The sequence below is a fragment of the Pezoporus wallicus genome, unplaced genomic scaffold (assembly GCF_028554395.1).
Source record: "Pezoporus wallicus isolate ANWC-B61680 ecotype Strahan unplaced genomic scaffold, APGP_CSIRO_Pwel_v1 contig_593, whole genome shotgun sequence".
Lineage (NCBI taxonomy): Eukaryota > Metazoa > Chordata > Aves > Psittaciformes > Psittacidae > Pezoporus > Pezoporus wallicus.
In genome coordinates, this window is record NW_026642342.1 from 5,501,993 (window position 1) to 5,529,644 (window position 27,652).

General features: G+C 35.9%; 1 protein-coding gene across 3 annotated transcripts in view; it reads left to right on the forward strand.

Annotated features, from left to right (window-relative positions):
- The window catches only part of DENND1B (DENN domain containing 1B), a 155,338-nt gene extending 129,172 nt beyond the window's left edge, over window positions 1–26,166 (forward strand). For all 3 annotated transcript variants that reach the window (XM_057428951.1, XM_057428952.1, XM_057428953.1), the window contains 8 exons: window positions 1,672–1,762; window positions 5,636–5,676; window positions 6,501–6,569; window positions 8,995–9,051; window positions 9,862–9,972; window positions 23,017–23,090; window positions 24,241–24,457; window positions 25,611–26,166. In XM_057428951.1, the coding sequence (XP_057284934.1) occupies window positions 1,672–1,762; window positions 5,636–5,676; window positions 6,501–6,569; window positions 8,995–9,051; window positions 9,862–9,972; window positions 23,017–23,090; window positions 24,241–24,457; window positions 25,611–26,162 (1,212 nt within the window). In that variant the 3' untranslated portion in view covers window positions 26,163–26,166. The remainder of the gene's footprint in view (window positions 1–1,671; window positions 1,763–5,635; window positions 5,677–6,500; window positions 6,570–8,994; window positions 9,052–9,861; window positions 9,973–23,016; window positions 23,091–24,240; window positions 24,458–25,610) is intronic.
- Window positions 26,167–27,652: the final 1,486 nt, after the last annotated feature.

Consider the following 27,652-nt stretch of genomic DNA (forward strand, 5'->3'; position numbering starts at 1 on the left):
AAGATCTTCTGAAATGGTTATGGTGTATATTTTGTTCTTAGAAACAAAAATTATTTAAGGTTTATGGTAGTTCTGTCCATTGTCATCTAAAAATCCAAGAGTAGCACTAGAATTACTAGTTTTTCATGGAAAGTGCTAACCAACCAAGGGCTCTCTGATCTCAATGCAAATGCATTTCTTGAGATAGCTATAGTTCCCCACGTCTTCCTTTTTTTCCCATTTTCAAAGTGGGTGTTATGTTTCCCCTTTCCAGTCAGTGGTAACTTCACTGAACTGCCACAAGTTCTCAATATGATGGATAGTAGCTTAGCCACTTTATCCACCAGTTCCTTCAAGACCTGTGGATGCATCTTATTGGGTCCCACGGACTTGTGCACCTCCAGATTTATTAGATGGTCTTGAACCTGATCTTCTACAGCATGTGGTTCTTCATTCTACCAGTCCCTGCCATTGCCGACTGTGACTTGGGGCAGTGTGGCTGGAGCTCTTGCTGGTGAAGACCAAGGCAAAAAAATCGTTGAGTACCTTGGCCTTCTCCATGTCCTGAATCACCAGGTCTCCCATTTCCAGCTGGAGAGGGCCCACATTTCCCCTAGACCTCCTTCTGTCACCAACTTACATACAGAAACTTTTTCATGTTGCCCTGGTCATCCCTGGCCAGATTTAATTCTATCAGGGCTTTAGCTTTCCAAATAATGTCTCCAGTATCTTCTTGCTAACAGTTCGGTTTGTCAGTACTTACATTAAATACTCTGTTGGAGTCATCCTCTAAAATTTAGTCAGTGTCTCAGCCTTCTGTTGATAGGATATACCAAATGGTGAGTATGACCATAAATCTTATGTTAGTTTATAGTATGGAATGAATTAATAACTTTCCCAAAAGAGATAATGTCTTACAGTTCAAAGGCTGGGAATGGGAGGGATGTGGCGTGGTTTGTTTGGATTTTTTTCCTCACAGCAGTAGCTGAGGATGCTCTTATCTCTTTTTCTTACTGTGAAATAATCCAGTGATCCCAGAGTGGTCTGACCATGAACCAACCTATCTGGAGAAAAGCCAACTTGGAGTAAAATAAAAAAAAAAAAAATAAGGAATTTAGACAAGAAAGAGAAATGGTTAGCTTTGTGCTCGCCTTGTTCTTGCTGCTAGAATTATTTTCTGGCCTGAGAAAGTAATTTGTTTCATGTCACTAGTCTATCCATTGACAAGCATAAGATTGTCACTGGCACTGTTTAGATAGTCTGTGGTAAAACATGGTATAGCCAAATCATTTTGGTTAGTTCCTATATACTGTTTAGTACCAGTGCATAACTGATAACTCTTGCTAGAAGGTGAACTGTGTATAACTGGAAAAAAGTACTTTCTCACTTTATCTCTCAGGCTTGAGTTAGCCTTTTCAAAACAAAAAGGGAGGGGTTGCTTCTTGAGAGAATTTTAAAATGTTATGAATGTGCTCATTGTACTTCTTTGAAGCCTGGTAATACTGGAAAAGTGTGTATTCATACTTCTGAGATGTTTCATCATTAATTACCTTATTTTGACTTTTTCTGACATATTTGGATCATTTCAGTCTTTGTACACTTATATATAGGTGTGAATCCATGTGCTCATATGTCTCTAATAACAGAAGAGACAGCAAAATGTGACTTCCTTCTGTGCTTTTTCTCTTCCAGTTTATTGATGGTCGGCTATCAAAATTAAATGCAGGAAGAGGATTCTCGGATGTTTTTGAAGAAGAAATCACGGCAGGAGGCTTTGGTGGAGGTATAGGATTAATTTGAGTGTATTCATTGATGCTTCTTCTTTGGCAGCTGTTCAATATGATGAAGTCCTTACGATGTCCTGTAAATTTCACAAGTCACCAATTTTGTTACTGTTTCATTGTTTCCATTCATTCTTGGATTTAGCCTGTAACAAATGGCTGTTGGGACACTTACTAATATGTATCAAGTTATAGCAGTATAGTAAATGAAGATATTTTGGTTTAATCCGGTAAAATAATACTTAATTTTCAGTGTATGATGAAATATCACTATATTACTTACATTTTTTATTGCACATTTTAATAATATGGTACATTCTGTCAACCGTCTTTTTAAAATTTTGAAATTTATGCTGCAGATCTTTGCTAGTTATGTTTTCCATAAACTTCTTTTTTCACGTCATTATTTCTGTAGTGCAGAAATTGGAGTGATTTCCCACATTTTTAGACAAATTTTATTTCTTCCACTTGCTCTAAAAAAGAGGAATTTTTTTCACATTTATATGTCATGTGAGAAGGGACAATGGAATTTTACCACCTCAACATAAATATTAGTCCTTATGTGATTTCCTTATGTTCACTGACAGTTCTTACAACAATTTTCACATTAGCTGGCTTACAAAGTTAACCCCTATAGAACAGTGCATGCTTATTCCATTTCCTCATTATTAAAGGATTGTCGGGTGGTTTCCTGTTAAACATTTAGTACAGCTCAATTGTTATATATGCATGACAGCAGAAATGCTATTTTATGGTCAGTCTTGAAAGTAGTTTAGAAGCACCAATCTCCCCACCAAGAAATCATCAAGTGATGCAGAGCCATCTTCACCTTCTGCAAAACACCTTTTTTATACTAAGAGTATTTAAATGCTTTTGTTCAAGATTTTCAGTGCCTTCTCCTGCCCTCTGTGTCTTGTGCTATGATCTAGCACATAATTTGTGCTTTTTTTTTCTTGATTAACGTGGGGTTAGTTATAAAGAGATTTACTTCTTTTCTGCCTTTTTAGGATAACATGCTTCTCTGTAAACAGATTTTAGGCATTGAGCATCCATTATTCAGATAGGTGATGTCAGTATTCAGAGTTTGCTTGCTGACTGCAGTTAGGGGGTCAGGAGGTTGCAATAAAACTGCAATAGAAGTTAGATAAAGCGTGTTTCTGGCTGTGTTCTGGCAGCCTGTGAACCACGTCTCACCTGGCTCTGCTCAGGAGGGAATGCTCAGCTTTGCTAGCAGTTCTCGGTTAGATGGCACTGCGTGTGTACTTTTCAAGTCAGACAAGCTGTATATTGCCAGGCTGTGGACAAATGGCTTAGGGCACATATTCAGTATTTACATAACTGCTGTCTCATTATCATTATGAAGTGCAGGGCTAACAATATGTATGCAATTAAAGGTGACATTTTGTGAGGCTAATGGTGTAGAAGTATGATCTTTTTTCAGAGTTAACTCCCACCAACTTTATCAGGAAGACCAAGGTTTTAAACAAACAGGTGAAACCCAGCCTTCAGAAATGTCACAGAAAGTTAGTGTTAGCTATTAAGTTAGCTATTAAGTTAGTACAAGCTATTAAAAGGACAGGTGAACATATTCTTAGCTATAGAGCGCGTTATTTAAAAATTACTGAATCAAGTGAAAAATGTTTAAGTAATATTTTTAATTTCTTTTTTTCCAGCACAGAAAATTAAACTGGAAATTGGAGAATAGATGTAGATTTAATTAGTTTTTATGATTTCCCCCCTTCCCCCCCCCCAGTAAAGTAGTCAAAAAGAATACAAAAAGGAATTTGTCAGCCTTCTCCGTTACAGTTCTCACTTAGAATTTTATTTTCCACATATATACATAAACTATACATGTAACAGAAGTATTAGTTCTCAAGAGTTTTATGTAACTTTCAATACAAGAATATAGTGATGCAAGGCTTAGCACTTGTATTTCTTGTAGAATGTATCCATTAAATAATTTGTAATCACATGGATTTTACTAGTTGGTCTAATGCGAATCGTGATAGTATAAGGAAAACTGAAATCCTTTAAACCTCTCTTTTAATAATAATTTATTTCAAGTAGTCAGCATTTTCTTACTAGTTTTAGGAAGTTAACTCTAGATGGGGGTATGCAGTGTTACTATGGCCTTTGCTGTAGATGAGTATCTGTATTCTTCATTGCCTTCCCTAAAGTCTTTCTACACAACCAGAAGGCAATTTAACTTCTTATTGATTTTCTGTGAACTCATTTACTGACTCTAGTAGTTGCATTAGTCATAAGCTGTGACAGAGAAAGCTCAGATGTGGAAGAAGTCACTGTTAAGGACATCACAAGCCAGATGCTGTAGGAATATAGTTTATAAGAATCTGAAGTTATAAAATGTCATGTTAGAGAAAGTACTTATGATTCATTGAAATTCCATTAATGCACTAGCAGTGGTTAAATGTCACCTTGTTACATGTTATTTGTATACTACTTTCTATGGTGGTTCCAGGGAGCCAGATCAAAGATGTAAAAAATGAGCCGTAGAATCATAGAATAGTTAGGGTTGGAAAGGACCTTAAGATCATCTAGTTCCACCCACCCTGCCATGGGCAGGGACACCTTACGCTAAATTATATCACCCAAGGCCTCGTCCAGCCTGGTCTTGAGCACTGCCAGGGATGGAGCATTCACAACCTCCCTGAGCAGCCTATGTTTGCTTTAGGTTGTGCTTTGTTGTTCATACTGGAGATAGGAGCATCATCATCGTTATCAGGCTCTCTCCTTTCTAAGCGACTATTGCTTTCACTCGCACCATCATTCCTGAGAGTTTGGCTGTCTTTAAATTGTTTCTAAAGAATTTACTGGAGTGGGTGAAAGTGCCTGATATGAGTATAAACAGCTCAATTTTTCACCTCATTGCGAAACTTGAGATTACCTTTTGCAATGATCCAGTTAGTTCCTAGCCATGTTCTAGGAGAATGTTTTGGCTTCCCACTAGCCACTGTAGTAATTCCACCCAGGCCTTAGTTAATTGATTATTGCAAGGCTTAAGAAGTTTTGTGAATTCCTGTTAAAGGTCTGTAACGTCAAGGATATATCAGTATGATCTTTTCAAAACAGCTAAACTCTCTGCAACTTCAGCGTTCTTGTCTCATCTCGTCTGGGGTTAGAAAGAGCTCCCAGTACTGGAGTCCTCGGGTGACTGATGTATTCTAAAACTTACTCAGGGATCAGGGATGCAATCTTTGGTGTTCAACAGGAAATAGTATTCATTTCTTCATCAAGTGCTCAGTAGAATTGAACACTTTATAGCCAGCTTAGTAGCACTGTAGTCCTCAGTAGTTCTACAAAAGCCAGTAGCTCTCACTTGCCTTTTAGAAATTTTCCTTTGTGAAAGAAAGTAGATACGATTAATAATTAAAAAGGCCTTTTTCCTGCACAGGAATGTATGGTTGTGCCATAATCCTTAAGACTTTTCTCTCCTTCTTTTTCCTTGGGATGGTACCATCTACAGTCCATGTAGTTTTTGTACTTGAAAGTTTGCTCAGTGGGATCATTATGCTTGAATTCAGTTCATTATATCTTGTTCTTTCATTGGAGACGTGTTTTTCTTTTAAGACTTTTTAGCAGAATATTATAGTTATTATAGTTTTAATTTATCTTTCTACTTCAATCAGAATTAAAAACTCTGTTCAGTGAAAAGAAATTGAAAGCATGAAATAAGAAATACTTACTTTTTTCTTGTTGTACACATTCTTATCTTTACATTCCTTGTCTGTCTGGAAAGAATGAAATTAATGAATAATCCTCTAAGGGAATTTTTTATGCAGATTGTGAGGAGGCTTGAAACATTTAAAGTTTTGAATGCACATTTAATTGTGTTATATTTTACACTTCTATTTCAGGAAATTCAAGATCTTATCAACAGTGGATGCACACAGTGAAGGTATAAGCTTGGTTAAGTAATTATACTGGCTATCCTTTTCTCTAAATCTTTGTACTTTTACATACATATATGTAATGGTAAAAGTTTGTTTATTTGCAAGGCAATGTAAGTGCATTCTATAATAAATGTCATGCGTATGGTTTCTGCAATATTTCTTTCTTTTTTTGAAGATTTGGGTTTTTTTTTTTGTAAGAAGCAAGCAGCCCCATACACAAAACAAACGCCCAAACCCACATGTTTTTTCAGTCTGTATAGTCAGGGAACACTGCTGTTTCACGTTACATACCCTTACTGTGAATTAGGTGTGACAGCAGAATTTGATGCAAAGTTTATCACTTCTAGTAAATAGCAGTTTTGTTGAAATGGATTTGTGCAGTTTGGCTAGCAGAAGACCCTTGGTATAACCTTGTTATTCTGCAGGATTACTAAAATATATTATTTTAGAGTAAGAGAATTCTTGTGTGATTAAATGAGAGAGTCCTTTCTGTCAGGTCAAAGTATTTTTAAGTTGCATAATAAATACGGTAGGAAAGCATGAAAAATAGCCGTAACTTCTGAATTGATTTTGAAATAGTTACAATGAATGAAGAATGAAAATACATCATTCTGTTAGAATGCATTGATAAATGTGTCAGCTGTGATAATGATGTACTGTAACCCTTGTGTAGCTGCAGACAGCAGGTTGGGGAGCAAACACAGCTGTGGTTATTCTTACTGATTTAAAAAGACGGTTATTTCTCCAAAGTACATTATTTTTCCTTGCTCTTGTCTTAAGGTTGACTTATGTTAAAATATTACTGAAGTACATCTTTTGTGTTTTTCAGAAAGGCGGTGCACTGATCAACACAGCAATGACCAAAGCCACTCCGGCTGTGAAAACAGCATATAAATTTGTAAGATCTTCTATTTCAAATAAATAATAAATAAAAATACTGCAAATTCCTACAACCTCTCATTCTTCCTGAATAGTTAAAAACCTTAGCATTTTATAAATCTATTGCAGAAAAACACTTCAGCCCGCAAAAAGTTTTGGCTTCATTTATTTTCTCATATAGCACTAGGATTTAGAGTTGATTCAGTCTCCCAGATAGATTATATGCAAAAACAGAGATTTTCAAAGCATCAGTGTGCTGGTTTTGTTTCAATTATACTATATGCTAGAAGCTTATTTGAATATCATTTAGATATTTGATACACAGCTGTAAATTCTTCCTAACCTAGTGACAACATGATTGAAATATGGACTCTGAAAATAGAAATTCTCATTTACACAGCACAGGCATTAATGTGAGTGTAAAACATTTTGTAAATATTACATTTATATGTAATATAAATACAGTGTTATCGTATATAGTTACATAGTCTATAGCATTAACATGATGTAGAGATCTCTGCTCAGAAGACATATAGTTCATGCTAGACAAATGGAGTCCTGGCTTAAACAGATGCAATTTCACTTTGGCACGAAGTGCTGCACTATTGAAAAGATGTGGTAAAGCATTGATAATATGTGCAGCAAGTCTCTTCTATCATCTCTCTTTTAAAGATGATACTAGCATACACATTTTTAGCTGGATTTAGTGCTTATACTTTTGAGCTTAAAAGATCTTGTTTTCAAAGACTGTCTAACCAATAAAGCATGTGACATTATATGGTACTATGCAGTATGGGAAAACAGCAGTAGTGTCAAATGAAGTGGGAAGTATTTTAAGGTTTCATTTTTAGTATATGGGAAAAGACTGTAGGCTTCCTTTTCGCTTTTCAAAATGTTTCACTAGTTGGATGCATAATAAGTAGTCCTGAATAAATCAGTACATCAATCTGAGTAAGTGTATTTTAAGTAAAGTTTTCAAACAGAAGTTTTAATTTTACATCAGTTGAAAAACACAGCAGTCATGGAGAAAAATAGGTAAATAAATTAAATACATTTCATATTCATGGATTCATTTATAATTAAAAAAATGGTTCATTAACAGGTTATCTGCAAATTATTCTTTTTCAAATTACACTAGCTTAGGCTGTGGTCGGATGGTCTTCTCCCAGCCTTCAATTTTGATAATTATGTCCTTAATAATAAAGGTTCTTCAGAGTGAACTTCTGTGTATGCCAGGAAACATTGGTAGTTTTTGTAAGGATCTGTGTATATAAGGTATTCAAATTTATACTCCATTTAGGATTTTATGCTATTGCCCTTTATAGTGCCTTCTACTAGAGAAATGAAATAGGCATTTCTTAATTGCTAGATAACTGACTGGTAGCCTTGAGTAATGTGCTTGGTACCATTCCTCAGTTAGAGCAAAGCCCTCCAAAATTCATCCAAATGCTGTGAGCATGATCTAGAAAGTTTAAAGTGTCTCTCAGTTTAGCATCTGCTACATGGCACCCCATTGTGCTGTTATTGAGCTTATAGATGTATGATTTAGAGATCAAAAAGTCTCTCTGACCTCTAGATTCGAGAAAATGATTTTCTGAAATCCTATGTATAGAAACACACAGAAAAAATAGGTGTCTTCCAGATATTTATGCCCTTAAATGTATTTTTTAAAGTCATATTTTCAAGACAGCCTTGAAGACTTTCGTAGTTTTTTTCCTGTGTGCATATAACAAATACACCTTTTTCTTCTGTTAGGGTTAGGGGCTTTGGTGCTTTGCCCCACCCCACCCACCTTTTTCTTTTTTTTTTCCTACCCCTTCTCTCTCCTATTTTTTTCAATATTTTTAAATGTAAGTACACAATATTCTGTATTGATAATTCATTTCTCTATGCTTGGCTGTTTTCTATGCAACAGTGCTCTTTGGCTGCCTATTTTAATACAGACAGAATTCTCCCCTAAGTAACAGCACTACACTGTTCAGCAACACTGGGCAAAATCTCCATCTGCATAAGAAATCATTTCTCTTAAGATTGATGTTGCCCTGCAAGTTGCCAGACTGGAACACTGTAACAGTCATCTTAAAAATCTTAACAGTTTTCCAGCATGCCTTACTGCTAAATACCCCTTTAAATTTAAAGGACAATTTCAAATAAAGGAGTACATGACCATTTTTAGCCTGACCTTAGTAATACTGGAGAATTTTTGTGTAGGTATGTTTTCACAGCATTGGGAGGCATGTACTGGAAAAAAATCCTTAATATACAGGCAAGGCATAAATATAAAAAACATACTGACAATACATGTATGAAATTAGTGATAAAGATTATTGCCCTTCTTTATATCACAGGGTATTGTTTAAAAAAAAAGGTAAAATTAGTATGGCGTCATAAAGCGTGTACAGCCAGCATTTTGCAGAGCTACTTAAGTCCATTTATTTTTCTAGGCAAAATATCAGGCAAGGCAAGGAATAAAAGAAGTGAAGAGTAAGTTAAAACACAAGGTACGTAGTACACTTTTTACTTTCTCACATTGATTCCTGTATCAGTTTGAAGCTTATACTTTACAAATCACATGAGATTTGTGTTTTTAATGACTTTTGAAATATGCTTAGCCCTTTGTTCAACAATACATTTTTCATAACGAGCCCTCTGGCAACTATCTGTCATTCTATGCATCCACTGAATAATCTCTTTATTGTTTGCATATTTTATCATGGAACAACAGAGGTCTTCAAAGATACATTAACAGGATGTATGTTTTCATAAAGTTGATTGCTTTGATATCACAATCGAAGCCTTTGCTTCAAGCTGAGAATTTGAGAGGGGAGCGTCTTACAGTGCAATGTATTTCAGAAAGTGTAGTTGTTCTTTTTGGTTCCGTAAGATAGGTGAACAATGGCAACGTTTAAAAATGAAGGAATAATTTTTTATTTTGTAAAAGTAGCCTTGCAAAAAAATCAGAAAAGATGTTTTTTGGCATTTTGCGGCTGCTTTTCCTATTGAAAATTTTGTTTCCACATGAGATTATTCTGTAGGGAGAATAATCTGGTTTTTAGATATATCTTATGCTATTTTAAGAAAACTTTCAAAAATATTTCCTAGACATTTGAACAATTCATCTTTTAAATGACAGTGTTGACAATTCAGCTTCTTGAAAAGCTAAATTTGATTTTCTTACTACAGATGGTATTTTCATGACAGTAATAGATTGTGGCAAGATAATTTTGGATGCATTCTGCATGCATAATATGGAGGGTACTTTGCAGATAATGATTATAAATAAAGGAATTTAAATCTGTTTTGTTGCATAGGAGAGTGAGGAAGAGTATGGAACTTGCTGTGCTGGTGCAGTACGGACTGCTCCTGTCTACACACTGCATTGTGAGAAAAGAGCAAACTCTGAAAAACGAAGGCTGGCACAGGTAAGGCACCCGAAACTCCTGTTCTTATCCACATACATATGAGGAAGATTTTTGCCACCTAATAGTAATTCATCAGTGAATCTGTTTAAGGTTATTTTACTGTCTGTGCTTGGCTGGTGATTAACAGACCTTATAGAAATACTGCTGTACTGCTGAATAGAGGAAAAATGCTGTTTGTATTTTATCCCTGTTGAGAGGGGAAAACCTGGGAGATGTGTAAGAGATTTAATTCTTAAATGCTGTTTTTGATAAAGGCTTCTCACAGAAAATAGATTCTGGTCTATTCATAGATCTGTGTCATGCTATCTTTTTTTGTTTCTTATAGGGGGGCACATTCATTTTGTATTTATAATAAATTGATTTTGCAGTCACATGGCCTTTATCCTTACTTAGATAGTTATGATTTGTTATTTTATTAATAAATCAGCTAGATATTTCGGTGCATATCTCTTGTCCTTTTGTTCTGTGAACCTTTCTATTCTTGATTTGAAGTAACAGGTGTAGCATCTCAACTTTGGCAAGTGTTTTCATGTCTTTGGATTCACGTTGACAGTTTTATTTCATAAAATATTTTTTTTAACACATTTTTCTGGGAATAAATGCCTGCATATGTACATGTTTTAATGTGTGGGTGTATATTTTATATTGTTATTGCATGTTTTTAATGCATATAATTAATGTTTATACGTGGATTTTTAATGCGTCTTCCTCATATGGGAATTAAGTATAGAAATTCAGTCCAGTGGATCTAACAACACTTTGTTTTATACTTGAGATATTGCAATGATAAAAATCTGAATTTTCTACTTAATCAATTTGATTTTTAATCAGGTTTTATGCATAACAAGTATGAAAATTTAACATAGAATTGTTGCAGATTATTGCTAAATTATGTTAAAATTGCACATTAGTATTAGGTCATCATTTTTAGTAGGCTTATTTATGATACAAAGACTAGACTTTCTGCTTTGATTATTTAGGTAGGTTTCACTTTGTACGTGTTTTTGTGATTTTAAACTCTGTGCCCTCAGTATACTTTTATGTACGTACTTTTATGTATGGGAGCTGTGGTGCTGGAATTCTTTTGAGAATTTGTGTACAGTAGATTTTCTTCACTGAGTATGAGAAGAGAAGATACACAAATCTAAATGCATGAGTACAGAGCTCTAACGTTAATAACATGAATAGTTCTGCAAATATTTGTTACTAATAGGTAATTGTCTTCTTAATATATAGCAACTTCCCCCACCCAAATAATTTGATTGTGTGATATACTAAAAAGCTTTTAATGAATTCTAAGCCAACATTCACAGATTAGTGTAGGTGATTTTACAGTTGTATGTATCTGTGCAAATATGTAACACAAATGTATCCTTGTAGTCAGTGAATTTTTAGAGTCTGCTTTTATTAACGAAATCTGCAATAATTTGCTGATATGGTAGTGCTGCATATAGTTAGGTACAGGAGTCCAGGGATGTGAAGGAATATTATTTACCTTGGTACAATTAAACATTTCTTTTGAAGGCCTGTGATTGGACAGAACAATTTAACTTCTGTATGCTTTTGTGTTCATACAGCTGTATATGACTAAATCCTTTAATATCATTGTTGCTGTTTCTACCAGTCATCTTTTAGTTTTGAAAACAAGGCAGGAGTGCATATCAGTCCATAGTTTTGTTTTCATATATACATATACACATGCATGTTTATGTATGTGTATACATAGGTAGGGTTTATTTACTAACAAAGCTTGTAACTAATAGCCCTGCAGTTTTGCCCTGCTGAAGGTCCTGTGTGTTCTCCCCGGCTCTTGTCCCAAATGTCACATGAGCCCACTGAGAAGGAAGGAGCAAATGGTGGTCACTTCCCAAGAAATCTGCTCTCACATAGTCTTCTTCACCTCTCACTCATCCTATTCCCACTTCCTTCTCCTTCCCAAAAGCAAAGAAACCAAAATGTTTCTAAAAAGGAAGTCTGCTATTCCTAGTCTTGTTTGGGGTTTTTTGTTGTTTTTCTTGTTAAGTATGTGAATAGGATAACATAAATGTAAGTTCTTCATGAATAAGTGGTGATACTAAACTTGACATCCAAATTAAAATATATATTTGAATTCACAAGTGCATGTGTATGAGAGAGAGTGTTCTAGTACTAAATCTGCCATTTAGAAGTGAATTTCACAGGTGGCTGCTGTTCTCAGGTTTAATCCTTTTCTCTGTAATTCTTTATCCTACAAATGAACCTCTCCACCTAGATTTCTAATTATGGTGCCCATGAGCATCTGTAGCAGTATAAGGACAGTGCTGATGTGCGGTTTGTGCATTTTGGTGTATATTTAAGGTAATAATGAGATAGTAAATTGCAATATCAGTGTATTTGAATTTACCCCAAAATGTAAACAAAAACAAACAAAAGAGATTGCTTTTAATGGTCATCTTGCTTTCAAAAAAGGGCCACCTCTGCACTTCATTACTATTCTCTTCCATACTGAAACATTTAGAAACTTGTAAATATAAAGAATTTGGTATAGTATTTTGTCATGTTATATGCAGGCGTTAAGCTTTTCATTCTCTACTTCTTAGAAACATCCATAAATACTAATAGTTACCGAGATGCTGTAAAACATTTACTTCAAAACATGGTGTGATATGAAATTTTGCTTTGCTGTAAAAGATTATTTTAATAATTGATACATAGTAGGATTTTGGGGTCTGGGAGGATGTTTCCTTTACAATAGGAAGTGAATCTGCTTTTACTCCAACAAATAGCAGTTTATTTGTGGGTCTGCTAATTGGTACGGTTATTTCCTGTTTTGTTGATGAGGCCTTAATAAATGTCAAGGGTACAGCCATGAAGATCTCCCAATTAGGCTTTGCGTTTGTAAAACCCAACCCCTTTGCTTTTGTGTGAAGATGACAGTTCCAACTGCAGCCTCAGCCTAACAGGGCTCAAGGGAAGGGATACTTCTCTGTTTTTATTGAAAACAAGGCCAGTTTGGCCCAGGGAGAATACCAGCACTGGTCACAGTGCAGAGCCATTTTTACAATGAATATTTACTAAGCTTTATCACTGCTGTCATAGTGGATTTATTGTTTTGTTTTTTTTTTCTTTTTTTTCCCCAGATTAGTGATAGACTTTGAAAAAATTTAACAGTAAATCAGAACAATTTATAGCATGTAAAATAGCTGCCAAGGCCTAATCAGAGGGTAAATAATTGTGTTATTGCAAACTGTAGCGATCAGCTAGCCCTCCTATCATTTTCATTTCAAAAGTGTTTCCTAAAGAAAAGAAATAACAGGAGTGCCATCATACGTGCCTGTGTGCCTGCGCATGTGCGCACACACAATTAATCTTTGCCTAAGATGAATTGTTCTATCTCCGTAATATTCATTTGAGCTTGCTCTTGCTTAGGTTAGCTGTTCTAGGCTTTTTATATGGGTGCGAGCTTAACTGTATTGCAAGTCAACATTAACAGATGGATTGCCCTAAGCAAGGGAAAACCACAACACAAAATCTAGTGAAAGTGGAGGACTGAAGCTTTTTATTGTTAAGCCTTATTAAAACCTTGGCATGTGCACTGCTGTTAACTGTTTCATGCCTAGATCTAATAATACATCTCTCCTACATTAATTAGGAATTAGCACCTGAATTTTTTTAAATGAAAATTAATGCAAGGATGAGATTGTTTCAGCTCATCTTGCAGTATCTTGCCAACGATATAACTGACTTCATTTAACTATTGATGAGGAGGGTATGGCAGTGCACATATTAGACTACTGCACATTCCGTTTCTGCCTAATCTATTTTAATTCTGTTTCATTATAAGCTCCCAGGTGATGCAGTTTTCTTGGTAGACAGGGGCCTAGATGTAGTGAGGACTCTATAAAATTGTTCCAATTTAATGTATTATTAAAAAGTAAGCATGTTTATTATAGGTCTGGATAGAATTCCAGGAAGATCTGTTTGACTTCATGAATATGATCTTTGTGATTTTACTGTTGTATCAGGTGATAGGGAAGCTTATAAAAAATGGAGAATTTCAGGATGTCAATAGTCCTAATGTATTCAGTGGCTAATGAAACATTCTTGAAGATTTGCAGAATACCAAATAAGAGCTACCAGTTCAGTTTATAATTAGTAAGATAGCAATGCCCCCTTGTCTCTAAGGAAGTATATGTAATACCTGTACCTTTAGGCTTGCACTACCTTGCAGCTGTAATGGAAACAAGGTTTGGTTTCAAAGTGTGGACTTACCAGGAATCCCTGTGTGTCAGCAGTGCTTTTAAAAGTTTGTATATAGAAGAAAACAAGTGAGCTACTTCCCATGACTATGCAGGATCTAAATACAGTGCCTAAGAATGTTTTAGAAACACTTTTGCATAAGCAAATAAAAGCCAAGTTAGACTAAACTTTTTCCTTGATATTTTCAAACAGAATTATCATATTTATTCTGTTTTTGAAAGCTTATTGCAAATGCAGCTCTTAAACTTTTACTGAAGTGTATCCTAGTAACTAGACAATATATAATTCAGCTGACAGTAGGTATACTTGGCTTCTGTTCAACAAAGATAGCAAGTGTCAAGCAGGAGGATGTGTTCAGAATAACCTTACGAGTGCCTGGATTTATCAATGCAATGGCCAGTAAAATGAATGACATAATAATTAGCTACAAAAGGCATCCAATAACTGATTACCCTCCTAATCTGAAAAAAAAGTGGTGAGAGTGGGCTATTCTGAAGACACTTTTTTTCCTGGGAAGATGAGGGGAGAGGGAATTCTTGTGATACTGCAGTGTTAAATATACATATTCTGTGACTGGAACCCCTGTAACAAAAAACCCCACAAAATAAACAAACAAACAAAACCAAACCCACAGACAACTCCACAATATCTTCAGAAACATAAAAACTCTGATCAAGGGCATTTACCTGTATTTGGATTCAGATAATGTGCTTAAGATCACATCTATGCCTCGCATCCACAGATAGTACTGGTTATATAGCTGGAGGTACTTTCACTAACTAAAATATTACAAATTGACAGATGTCATAAACAGCAAGAAGTAGTTTTTAATATGAATCCTGTTTTGTTTCTTTAAAATGTAGGCTTGAAGTAAGCTTTGGTTTATTATTAAATTCTGTTTCTTTAGATAACCTGTTATAATTTGAAAATATTATAGATTACATTATCTTCCTTTAATTTAGAGAAAAATCTTTTGTCTTGGTGTGTCAAGTAAGATCTCTTCATTCCACAAAACAGTCAGATTTCCTTTTAATTAAAAATGAAAAAGCTAGGCAGCAAAAATTCAAATTGTAGATTACGAGAGTGCCCTCTCGTGGCTATGGTACCTTTCCAAAATAGTACGGGCACACATGCATCCTTTGCCTTGTAAAAACCTTGCTTTTTACAACAGAACCCCTCTTAGAAATTAAGCAGTACTTCCTTTCTTTTTATTTTTTTTTCTTTCTTAATGGAAAGATTGGATTTTGTGCAATTTAAACATTTAGATGCTTTCAGGTAGCATGCATAATACTGTCTTCAGGAATATACGCTTCTAAGGAGAGGTATAATTACAAGATGGCTCAAACTTTCTCCCTCCCCCCTCGATAGTAGATACAGCCTCTAAACAGTGACAGTGACTGATCTGAATTTAGTCCGTGAACACAATTAAAGAAAAAAGACTCAGTGTAAGTTTGTAAAGCTTGTTTGGTTTGTTTTAATTCAGTGTGGTTTTAGGTAAGCTCTCCTCTTCTCTGCCTGATCTCTTCTCACCACTGTTTTAAGCAAGGGACTGTTGCAAGTTTCTGCAGAAGACTTCTGTTTGCTCTGCACCCATAAACTAGTGTAAACCTTGTGGCTGCCTCTTCTTTGAGTTTTGCAGTAGGCAACATTTGAGAAATCTCTCCACTAATTACCATGACACCAATTAAAAAAAAAAAAAAACACGATAGGGTGCTGGTCAGGAAATCACTCTGGAATTTTTTGTTACCCTTTGGGCATTTCATGGAGTGCTTGACAGGACAAAGTCATCTAACTCTTATTTATCCTCCTGAGAGAGACATTTAGACAAGCAAAAAGTTTCCAGAGGCTATTTGTGGCTATTATTGTTACCTGTTCTAGTTCCTAACACATAGAAAGGCAGCCTTTCTGAGGGTAACCTACCAAGGTTTCTTTGTTCTGAGGATCTGAAAGAAAAAGCTATTTCACAAAGCACCTTCAAAACTGGATGAACCTTTCTGTCCTTAGTAGTTCATTGAAATAACTGGATTAATTTTTTTAACAGGAGAATTTATTGACATCTAAGGTAACAATGGTATGCTCTGCTTTAATTTGCTGTGTATCTTCTGTCTTCCGTGGGTCGTGTTTTGGCTCCACCTAGCCAAAGCAGGGAGCCAGAAGAAACATAAGCAAGTGGTTGGGACCTGTATCCTAGCTTCCATGTTGCCTTTGCCTTCTGGCTTGAAAGTTAAAGAAATTTAATTAAAAAATAAAGTTTTGCTGGAGGCAAAAGGAGGGAGAAGTAGAAGAAATGGAGAAAGCCATTACTTCCGGGATCTTGTCTCTGAATGTGAAAGCCTAAATTCAGGCCAATTTTAGATGGTACTGAAATGCTGAAGTTAGCAGCAGTGCTACTTCAGGCTCTTTCTGCAGTAAGTGGAGAGAGAGGAGCATGACCAAAGGGCTCTCAGCCCACCTAGAATCTAGATTGCATTCTGATGATGAATCTTTCCTGCTGTTTATTGTGTAATTTAGGCCCTAAAATATCTGAAATAAGTGAGTAGCATCCAAATCTGAGTGCCAGCCAAGTTCCTTGGCACTGTGTAGAGAATCTTGAAGTCTGGAGGTATATGGTTTTTATATTTAGGATACATCCACATCATAAATTTTAACTCCAGTGGTTTTGGTAAGTTTTTCTTTGAAAAAGTCACATGTGATCTGCAATCAACACTTCTAGCAGTGATTTTACATGTGATAGTTCTAATCTAAGGATACAGCACACGTTTGAATCAAAAGATCAATTTAACCAGCGGTCGCTGTTTTTAAGAATTGTATCAAACAGGTAGCATGTTCGAGGCAGATGAACTGGGTTTATAGTTCTTCAGTTCACTGAAGTTACACACTGTGCACCTGAGTTACTTCTGGGTCTCTTGACTTTGCTGTTAATGTCAAACAGCAGTCTCTTTCCTGCCTTTGTGCATACAGACATGGATCAGTTTTACTTTTCTGACACACAATCCCCCTTATCGTTTCTCTCTCCACTGTGACCCCCTCAACTCTCCATTCTGTGATTTCCCTTCCCTCTAATCATTGAGTAAATTTAAGCCACTGATAACCATCAGAAAGGGAAAATAAGTGATATTTTTCTTAGTTATTGTAACTGGACGTTCTGCCTGATGAATCTGATTCTTAAAAAGTTCCATAGAGAATACTTGTTTAGAAAAAGCCGCTCACCTCAGCTGTTGCAAATGGCACTGAAAATCTCTGCGTCCTGTTTTAAAAGACTAACACTTGTGCTTGTTGCCAATTAAAGTGAAGCCAGACTGCCTTCGGCTCATGCACTCTCTGCAGCTAGAATGATGTGTGGCATGGTGCCACAGTGTGTCAGCTTAAAATGGCCTTTTTTGCCAAGAATAGCCTCTTTGCCACTGAGAATGAGTGAGATCTGGCTATTTGGAGGTGATACCTGACTGTGGGCAGCATGGGGTCTTGATCTGATTTGGAGGGCAGGAGATGGTGCAGGCTTCCTAAGGGAAAACAGTTTGTAATTCTTAGAAAATGGAAGTTTGTTTGGGTTTTGGAGAAAAACATAACAATTTCTGAAAAAATATCTCCAGAAGCATTATTAGTCCTTAAAAATCAAAAGCAGTGTTACAAAATTCATTATCTGTGTTCAGGTCTATAGCACACATAAAAGGTAGGAAGCTTGGAGTTTGTTAATTTTTCACCAGAGTAATTTAGAATGTAAATAATAATATGCTATCCATGACTAAGTATCTCAAAAATCTGTCATCCTTATTTGCAGAAAATCCCACCTTGGCATGGATATCAATGTTTCCTTTAACATTATAGAAGTCAGTGGAGATCTCTGCAGCACAGCTTACTTCTCATTTCAGAGTACTGTGTCTGTACTCTTTCCTACGCGTTTCTGGTTGTCAGGATTTCCTGCTTTTGCAGGCTCTTTATTGTCACAGAAAAGGATTTCTTTCTACCACTGGGGGCCTACTTGTTTTCTCTGTTTCCCTATCATTTTAATTAACAGGTTCTCAGAATTGATGACACTCGTCTCATGGCATACAGCTGTGGATATTTCCAACCACTTCATGTTCTTTCAAATACATCACCTATATGTCTGATTCTGTTAAAGCAGAGAACATTTCTGTCCTAGGAAGGATGAAGGGGTTTTTTTTATGTAACATAATAGTTTTTAAATTATCCATTAGTCCTGTGTTGTTTTAGTTGTAATAATAATAATAATAATAATAATAATAATGGCAAATATGGCGCCCTATATAACATCTATTTCATTTATATCCAGGACAAGTTTTCTGATACCAGAGCGTTATTTTTGTGAGGCATCATTACTTTGTGTTACTTTCTGTGACTCAAACCACACAAGTAATTTCTTTGAAGGGATTTCTTCTAGAAATTAATCTGGAATTATTGCTTGCATTTATCCTGGTCTGGTGTTCACGTAGCTAATTGGTATCCCTGTTACTATTTAGACTTGTGTTTCTTTGTACCATGTCTCAGAAAAAGAAGGGCATTAAAGAAGAGAAAGTTTAGAAACTACTACCTTTCCATATCTCTTCTTTCCTTATTATCCCATCAGCCTCCGCTCTTACACTTAGTGGAGTGTAATGTGAAATACTTTCCGTTGCTTTCATTATGCTGTGATTTCATTATCTATTGCTTTAGGTCTTTAACCAGAAAGGAAGGCAATGGGTTGTGCTTAACTGTAAAGTTTGCTTGAAAGATCTTTTGCTTCCCTACTGGAGGTGGGCCATAATTATGTCTGTGATTGAGTTGTAGAGAATGATAGGTAAAATAAAATACTGAATCATAAGTAACAGTAGATTTGTATTTATTTTGCTTTCTCACAATGAAAAAATAATCTTTACATTTTTAAGAAAGAGAAAATAGTACCTCACAGATGTAAACCACAGTAGATATTTTTCTTTTCTTGAAACTTTATGTGTTGATGTATTGAGTAGCCAGTAAATGTGAAATTATGTGTGTGCTGCCATTTATCAAAAGATTATTTGTTTCTCACTTTGAGGACAATTAATAACAGCAGCCTTGTTAAACTTCCTGCCTCGGTATCGATCAATAAGCACTCATTCAAGAAAGCTGCGCTTCTGAAAGGTCTAGCATTAAATAAAAAGTTGACATTTTAAAGATTGACTTTCATGCCCAATCAAGAATGTAACCACCTTACATTTAAATCCTTTAGCATTCGTGTATTTTGTCTACATTTTTGTTTCAAAGTAGTACATTTTATGAGGCTACCAGCAAGCAGAAGAGAACAGTTTTCACACTTTGTTTCCACCTGTATTTATACCTTCTTTTGCTAGTTGCATTGATCAGCATTTATCACAACTATATAGTTACCAGAACATTTTACAGAAAGATTTTCAAAGTGGAGCAGAAACCAAAGAGGATGTATACGATGTATACTATAATTATATGTAGCCTCATGCCAGCTGCAGTTGTTCTTTGCTGTACTTTATGTACAGGCTTGATGGTTCAAGAGTGGCTTGTGGCGGGCATGCACTTGTCTTTATGCTTGTTTCTGTATGTTGAACTCTTTCCATATTCTTAGCAAAGTGAGAGGTGGGTTCTTGCAGTGCAGTGTGCCTGGTTCTTGCAGTGCAGTGTGCCTGAAGATGAGAAAATTTTGATACAGCAATAGTTGAATCTCTGGTGTTTTGACATAGATACATTAAATAATACATTTATTATGTAAGCAAAACTAGGTGGAAGAAACAAACCAATTGAGTACTTTAAAGAAGGGTGTTGCTTTGTTTTATAGAAAAAACTATGACAGCAGTCTATTAAGTCTTTATAAAGTTCTGGAGCAGCAAGAAAGGAGTGTTGCCATATCATTTCTTGCGGTAATAAATTTAAATGGTCTGGTTGCTATTAGAATACTGATCAGGAAGGAAACAGAAGTCTGTCCTTTTTTTATAAAAAGGTATAAAAAAGGTTACACACTTCAAAACACAGAAAAGACAGAAATTAAAAGCTTAAATAACTGCAAACAGCAGGGTACGTCAGTAACGGAAGGACTTCTTAAATGACTTTGACAGCTTTTGCAGGTGCACATACTATGTCACTTTGCCTAGTGGAGCATTGAAAAAGATTTATGTTCTCCTTTTGGAATTTATTAAGAGTTTCTTTCTTTCATTTTCTTTCTTTGCAAAGTAAGTCTGGACATCCCCCTCCCTTGCAGTCATTTTTATTACAGCTCCTGGAGGAAAGTCACCTATTTAAAAACATGTGTTGCTTGTTGTCTCCATGGCTAGCTCACAGAGCTGTAAACTCTGGAGAATGTTGTTATTTACAGCCACATATTTTCCTTTCCTCCCCCTTTTGCTTTTTGTTTTTCTTTCTATGTAAATCCCATTTTATTTGCTTTACTTCTTGAAAGTCTTTCTGGACAATTTTGTACCCCTAAACATTTAAATTGGTAACAATTTTTTTTTTCAAAGAGCGAGTCTTGCCATCAGGATCTAGAAGGTATTGTTTTGTTTATCAACACATGCCCTCCTGGGCTCCTTTCTATGATGTTGTTCTTGCTTTCACTAACACACTTGCGTAATACTGTTTGTAGATGTTCTGAGGGGCCACTGCTGTGCCTGTGGTGTTTGCAGATTCTAATTAATTTTATTCAGTTCCTGTTTCTCAAAGACGCGACCTTTCCTTTTTATTTCTTTAATTATTTCTTGTTTTCATTTTGTTTTTTGAAACTTGCCATCTCTGCTCTTTGAAACATTCTTTATTATTTCGATAAATAAGTTAGGGTTGTCTTGTGGGATTTATTCTGTTGGCAGAGTTAAGCCATCTACAGATGAACAAGTGCCAGTTTGGTTTCGTTTTCTGAAATTTCTCAACATTTTCAAAGAACCTTCTTCCTTTCAAAATCTTGTGTTTGTTTTAGTAGAGGTAAATGTGATGGCAGCATCTAATTCCGATGCAAATTCCAAGAAAGTGAGACATAGACAGGGTTTTGTCTTCCAAGAATCAATCCCAGGATTAAAGCTTTAATTACAATGAATTTTGAGTCAGAATTTTCTTGGGTAAGTAGTGAATTACCAGAGTTATAGAAATGAAGTATTTTAATTGTCCCAGTGAAGATAAATACTTAAAGCAGCAACTTTTAAACTGAAAAGTGACTGTAGTTGTGTCAGTAGTCAGTAAGATAACCGCTTATCAATATCATTTGTCACTTTAGTTGCAAGCAGTGATATGATTGATTACAATACTGATGGGGATGACACAAAGAACACAGAAAACTGGGAAAGAGTTAGAAATATCTAACTTTTTATATCTAACTATCTAACACAGGAACTCAAACGTTTCTGTGTTCCACCCTGTAACTTCTGCTTGGTAAGAAACTTAGTTTGGGTTCTTTTGTAAGTTTTAATGCTCTAATAATTATCTCATTTTCTATCGCCTGTTACTTGGTGTAACACATTAAGAACCACACGTTTCTTCTTTGTGGACAAAAACCTATGGAAAGAGTTATCAAAACTTGCAGATTTAATTAAATCCTCTCTTGTCAAACAAGAACATGTGTCAGTTTGTAGAGTTAACATTGTGACAGTCTTGTCAATAATGGGTAGGGGAAGGCAGATTATAGAGAGGGTCCTGGTACATGTAGAACACTGCCAACATCTGTAATAATGTGACATACTGAAATCCTCACAGTACCAGATTTCCAAGCTCCTTGTAGTCTGAAATGAAGGCCATATTTCTTCCCCATCAGGGGCTTGTTGCAGGTTTAAGCATTTGGTGAACTACATGATGAGATGTGGGCAGTAGCACTTATTTTTGCCTGTGTGTGATTTTCTTCAAAGTTAGGTAACACTGTTCTCCCTTTGCGCAAATTCTATCCATATGTCTTTAAGCTATGGTCAGTTTTCCGAGGTTCGGAATCTCTTCAGTGGATTGATTGCCTGTATAGTTAGCCTTGGAGGTTTTTGAAACAAAACAAGTAGAAGAGATTCATGGACCATAAGATAGCAATTTGTGAAGCACAAGTGACTAAAATACCTAACTTTAATGTTCTGGTCAAGATAGAGACTTTTTTTCCAAGTATTGTAGAAACCTTTGGCCTGGTTCTGTTTGCTAAATAATGTGATATAACAGGTTAGTGAGTACTCAGTATGGTAGTATGTGAATTTACAGCACACTAGCTACTCTACAAAAGCTCTCCATGGGATGCTCTGAGTGTACACTGACTTTGAGTTAACTGTAATTTACAGTGAATCATCCTGCACAAAGGCATTCTTGATGTACAGTTTTTGAGCTGGCATACTACTTGTTCTGCAATTCTGTTTAACACCTTAACATAAATATAACTGTGTAAAGACACCTGATTTCTTTTGTGTTTGCTACTTCAAAAATCAATTTTTCCTTATGCTCAGTAGGCCACAATAACCTAAACTTGGCAAAAATTATATCAGAAAGTAGTAAACCATAGTGCTTCTTGTGATAAGCTTGTAAGTTGAGTGATGCTTTTCCTCCAATAGCCAGTCTTCTGCTAATCAAAGCTTTGCATAACTAATAAGGCACTCCAGGCTTTGCATAAATAATAAGGCCCTCCATAGGCCCTGAAGAAAAATGCTTCTCTTCCTTTTTAATTGGTAACGCTTGAGGACTTCACATCCTATTATAACAACCTTTAGAAGACTTGATCAATATGTGGTTTTCCTCATCAAGTGGTCAGGAAGTCTTAATGAGTAAAGTAGCAGCTAGGCTCCAAATAAATAATGCTGAAATCGAAAAAATAAACAAAATTTATAATGTTAATTTTCTATCCTCCAGACTCGTTTCAATCAGCATCTCAGTAACCAGAATTTTGCCTTGGATGAAGATGATGAAATGGAGAGAATAAGCAAGTAAGAAGCCTCTTGGATGTGTGTGTATGTTTGGGAGAAAGGATAACTAGTGTTATTCAGCAAAACTGAGTTCAAGTGATGCATCTTTCTCCTGTCCAGGCTTGATTCTTGATCTAGATGATGTCAAATAGTTTAGGATTAAATGTGCTTTGAAAAAGACGAACAGGCTTTTGTATATTTTCATTATTTATAGTGTCTAGAAGAGCTTGCAGTAATCTTGAGTCTTCACAAACTCAAGATAAAAAGACTCCATACACAAAAGAAGCAGCAAAACAATATTCATCAATATGGTGGGCATATGACCTCAGCTAATCAATATGACATCAGCTAATCTATTCTTAAAGTCTTGTGTTGTGGTCATGACAATAGGAAGTTTTCTGAAGGGTCTGAAAGAGAATTTGTGCCTTGCCAAGTTATCAGTGTCTTCTGTGAATTAAAGGAAAATCATAAATTGAGGTTTAGGCTGCACTGAGGCATTCTCTGATTGAAATCAGGAGACAACTTTTGATAATAATGGGTATAAACTGTGAAGGACCTTGATGCAGTAGGGAAGACTGAGCTGCGAAGTGTTCTAAAGGTGTCATCAAGACAGTGAGCCATGGAAATGCCCTTTGTAGTAGTAGTCTGGATAGACAGAGATAGGGAAGGGCTGCAGTAACATGGGGGTGAGAGGTACAGGTATTGCAATGAATGACAGAGAAAATAAGGGACAAAACCACCAGTTCTCCTTGAAAATAAGCAGTTCTCGAGTACATCTGGTCATATGACAGAAGATATGCAGTGTGAGAGTCTCACCACTACACAAAAATATGTGGCTAAGTCAGCTGGAGAGGTGTAGCAACACTGACCTAGATATAAGGTGCAGTCAAGGGAAAATATTAACTAATTTTGGAATAACTGTAAAATTTGGAGTGGAGATTTGGGAAATCATATTAAGGGTGACTTGAAATAGCAGTTGCAGTGATGGGGGGAAAAGCAAGGAGACAGGAAAACCAGCTATCTATGGTTAAGAAGCCCTTGAGTAGAAAGAAATTCTGGGTTTATGGTCCCTTTCAAAAGTTTTTGAATGCTTTCCTCTATTTACTTTCAGAAGTGTCTGTAATAAAATGGCTTTTATGTTCTCAGCTGATGGAAAAGTTTTTGTTTTCAGATTATCATCAGAAGACAGTGAAGAAGCTTCTGCTTACTTTTATGATAGTGATGATTCTGGTGAAACTGGAATAACTCCTCAGCATCAAGGAGAAATGGACTTGCTTGGGGAGATTTTGGACACGCTGAGCACACACAGTTCAGATCAAGGAAAGCTCTCAGGAGCAAAGAGCCTGGATTTCTTTAGGTCAATGGATGACATTGATTACAAGACTGCGGTTAGTCTTCTGCTTTCATTTGAAAAACAATTCCAATCCCTTTATAGTGGAATTCTGCACTTGTGGAATCAATAACATGCAGTTTAGACACTGTAGCATATCCCTTAGAATTGCTAATCTGTCTTCCTAGGACTGTGTAACAGTACACCCATACTAGCCACTGGACTAGTGTTCCAGCCAAGAGGTTGGTTACACCTCAGTTTACGAAGTAATTTTGAATCAGTGTTTTCCCCATGTAACAGTAACCACATATAGAGCTGTGACTAATGTAATAATTTACTTAATATTATATTTAGCTGTTGACTGTGGTATTCCCAGAGCTGGTGTTAGTCTTTTAATGTGGATTAGAATATATTTCCATTTCCAACTTGCATCATTGAACTAGTCATAGTAATATGGTGATGTGGTAATAGCACCTGAAACACAGCTATAGTAGTACTCCAGAGCTTTCTAAGAGGGCTCCTTGATCCTTTTTTAGGTAGAGCTGCATAGGACATGTAGTGTAAAGAAACTGCTTGCCTACAACTTTAAAACCAAGTCACTCCTGTGATGTTAGTCAAAATAAATGTTAGAGGTTTTGAATTCCTGCTCATATCAGCTGTCCAACATTCCTTTTTGCTGAAGGGGATCCTGTAGTAGAAGATTTGTTACTGGAACAGCAAATTCTGAAGCAAATGTTTAAAAAGCTTGTAATTTTTTTATTATGAGTGTCACATAGGGGTCACATTAATAAAATACCCATTTTTGTTCATTTTGTCCAAAAAATTTAATATTGAAAGTTGGTATAATTAATTACTGAAGCAAAGAGGAAATGGCATCTGGTTTTAGTTTAAGTCCAGCTCTGTCTCATATTATGGGCACAAACCAGCAAAGTGTGTCTTTGTTCACTGTCAGAACTGCTTATGCAAAGACTGAATGGAGAGGGGAGACAGAAATCCTTTCTCTTACAAAAGGCAATCCTTCGGATAAGAGACAGTTTTCTGGTGAGGAAGTGTAAGTGCTTATATCTTACATTGTTTCTGGGATTGTTGTTTTGTAACATTGAACCCAAATCATAATTTAGGAACACACAAAATTCTTTACAGTATTTTTTTTCTAAAGTGTTAGTGTAGAGATGTTTCTTGTGACATTAAACACATGTTCTTTCTTTCAGAACAAATCAAATGCACCTAGTGAGAGCAACCTTACTGTGCTCTGCAGCAGTGCTAATGATCAAGCAGAGTGGAACCTTGGGCAGGATGACAGTGTCCTCCATGGGAAGCAGCTCCCTCCATCACCAAGGAAGCAAGTTTTTTCTGGTGGCTGTAGAGAATCTCTCTCAAGGCTGGAAGAAGAAAGTAGTGAGAAAACCTATATTACTGACAAGATGGACACCACTAGTATGACATCCTTGTCTCCGGTGCGATCAAGTGCCCAGTTTACTTCTCTAGAAAGTTTCAAACCAGGCTATTCTTCCTGTAGGTATGCAAAGCAGAACGAAACACTAAGCAATGCCTCAGAAGATCAGCACCCAGCAAGTCTTGCTCAACATCCATCCATTCTGGTCCCCTGGGAAAAAGAGGGGAAGAAAGGAAATGAAACTCCAGAAGAGGGTGGGCTTCTTCAAGAAGTGGTGTCATTATGTAAACTGAGTTCTGCTTTTCACTATGGTTTAAATATTTCAAAGGATAGCTTATCCAGCACTAGCAGTGGAAGTAAAACGTAAGAAAACTATGAGAAGAGAAACTTGACTCCCATCAGAAGTTGAAGGGAGACTACTCAGGACTCCATATAACATGATAACCAAAAGATGAAAAAGGAATAAGAGGTCTCTGATTCTAAAAATAATTCACTTTGGTTGAAGAGAATTTTTTTAATGCATTTTCTGCCACTGGGACATCTGCTTCTATGTTTAGCCAGTTCATTTGTTGGCTGTAGTTAGGTCTGCAAAATGGAGCTAAATATATGAATGCACTCTTAAATCAGGTACTAGTTAGTCTCTGTGTTAAAAATACAGCAAGCGTATGGTGCTTCCTAGCATTTTCTTCCTCTAAGCAGCAGGAAAGCTGTCACCTAACAGGTAACCAGGTTTTGAAGGTACTATATTAATTCCATCAAATATGAAATAAACCAAGCAATCTGATTTGTCTGAGATGTACAAATGTTACTATCTGTAATGAATAATTGCCTTAATCTTTTGAGAAGAGGTTTAACTATCTTAGAAGATAAATGCAAATCTACAAAACAGCAATAATGATTTTCTATGGAAAGAATTTGCTTCGGCAAAAGGGGGCTGAAAAGGAAGTTTTTTTAAAATTATGGAATTTCTTGTGACTATAACTTGGAACTTGAAACTAAAAGTGTGGCCCTCTCTTCAGACTTCAGAAAGGTAGAGCATGCTTTTCTCGCACTGTAAAGTACATGAAGTGCTGAATTGTTTACAACTAAGACACTTTAAAGACATATTATCTGGTTTCTCTTGGTAGACTTTCACCTAAAAATCTTCAGAAAGGAAAGTGTAAGTGGAATTGATAGATTTCTATTATTTTTTTATTTTCCACATTTTAATGGGGAAGACTAATGAAGACTAATCTGTGCCTCTTCTAAAACATTTTGTTTCCATGTATTGCAGCTGCCTTTTTGAAGGTAGACTGAATTATTATTACTTGGAAGTCACATTTAGTTAAATTATTAAAGAATCATGACTGAAAATAGCTTGTAACACTAGAAAACTTAAATTACAGATTCAGTTTGAGACTGCATTTAGCCAACTTTTATTTTGTCCAAGTTGAACAAACCAAAAATCTCTTTCTAAATTCAGTGAAGGAGAATAAATGAACTTGATGTATATTGTATTTAGAGCAAGCATTTGTCTTCCTGGCAGCATTCCTGAGAAATATTTGGATATTTTAAAGTCTGAAAAGTCTTGCTGCTATATGGAGCAGCTTTCCTTTTTTCTTTTTCTTTTTTTTTAATTTTTTAGTTTTTCTCCCCTTTCCCACCTTACCATACATATATTGTCCTGCACAGTAGCTCAAGATAGTAAAGACATGAAGTAAGTTTCAGCAGGTTGGAATTGTCAGCTTTGAAGGATGTTTGTGATGCCATTGGCAGAAATAGCACAGGGGTATAAAATCAGCTGTGCCTGAGAATGTTCTCCAGCTCTTTCAAACTCTTGTCAAAAACTTTTTCCTTTCCTCTCCTCTCCTCTCCTCT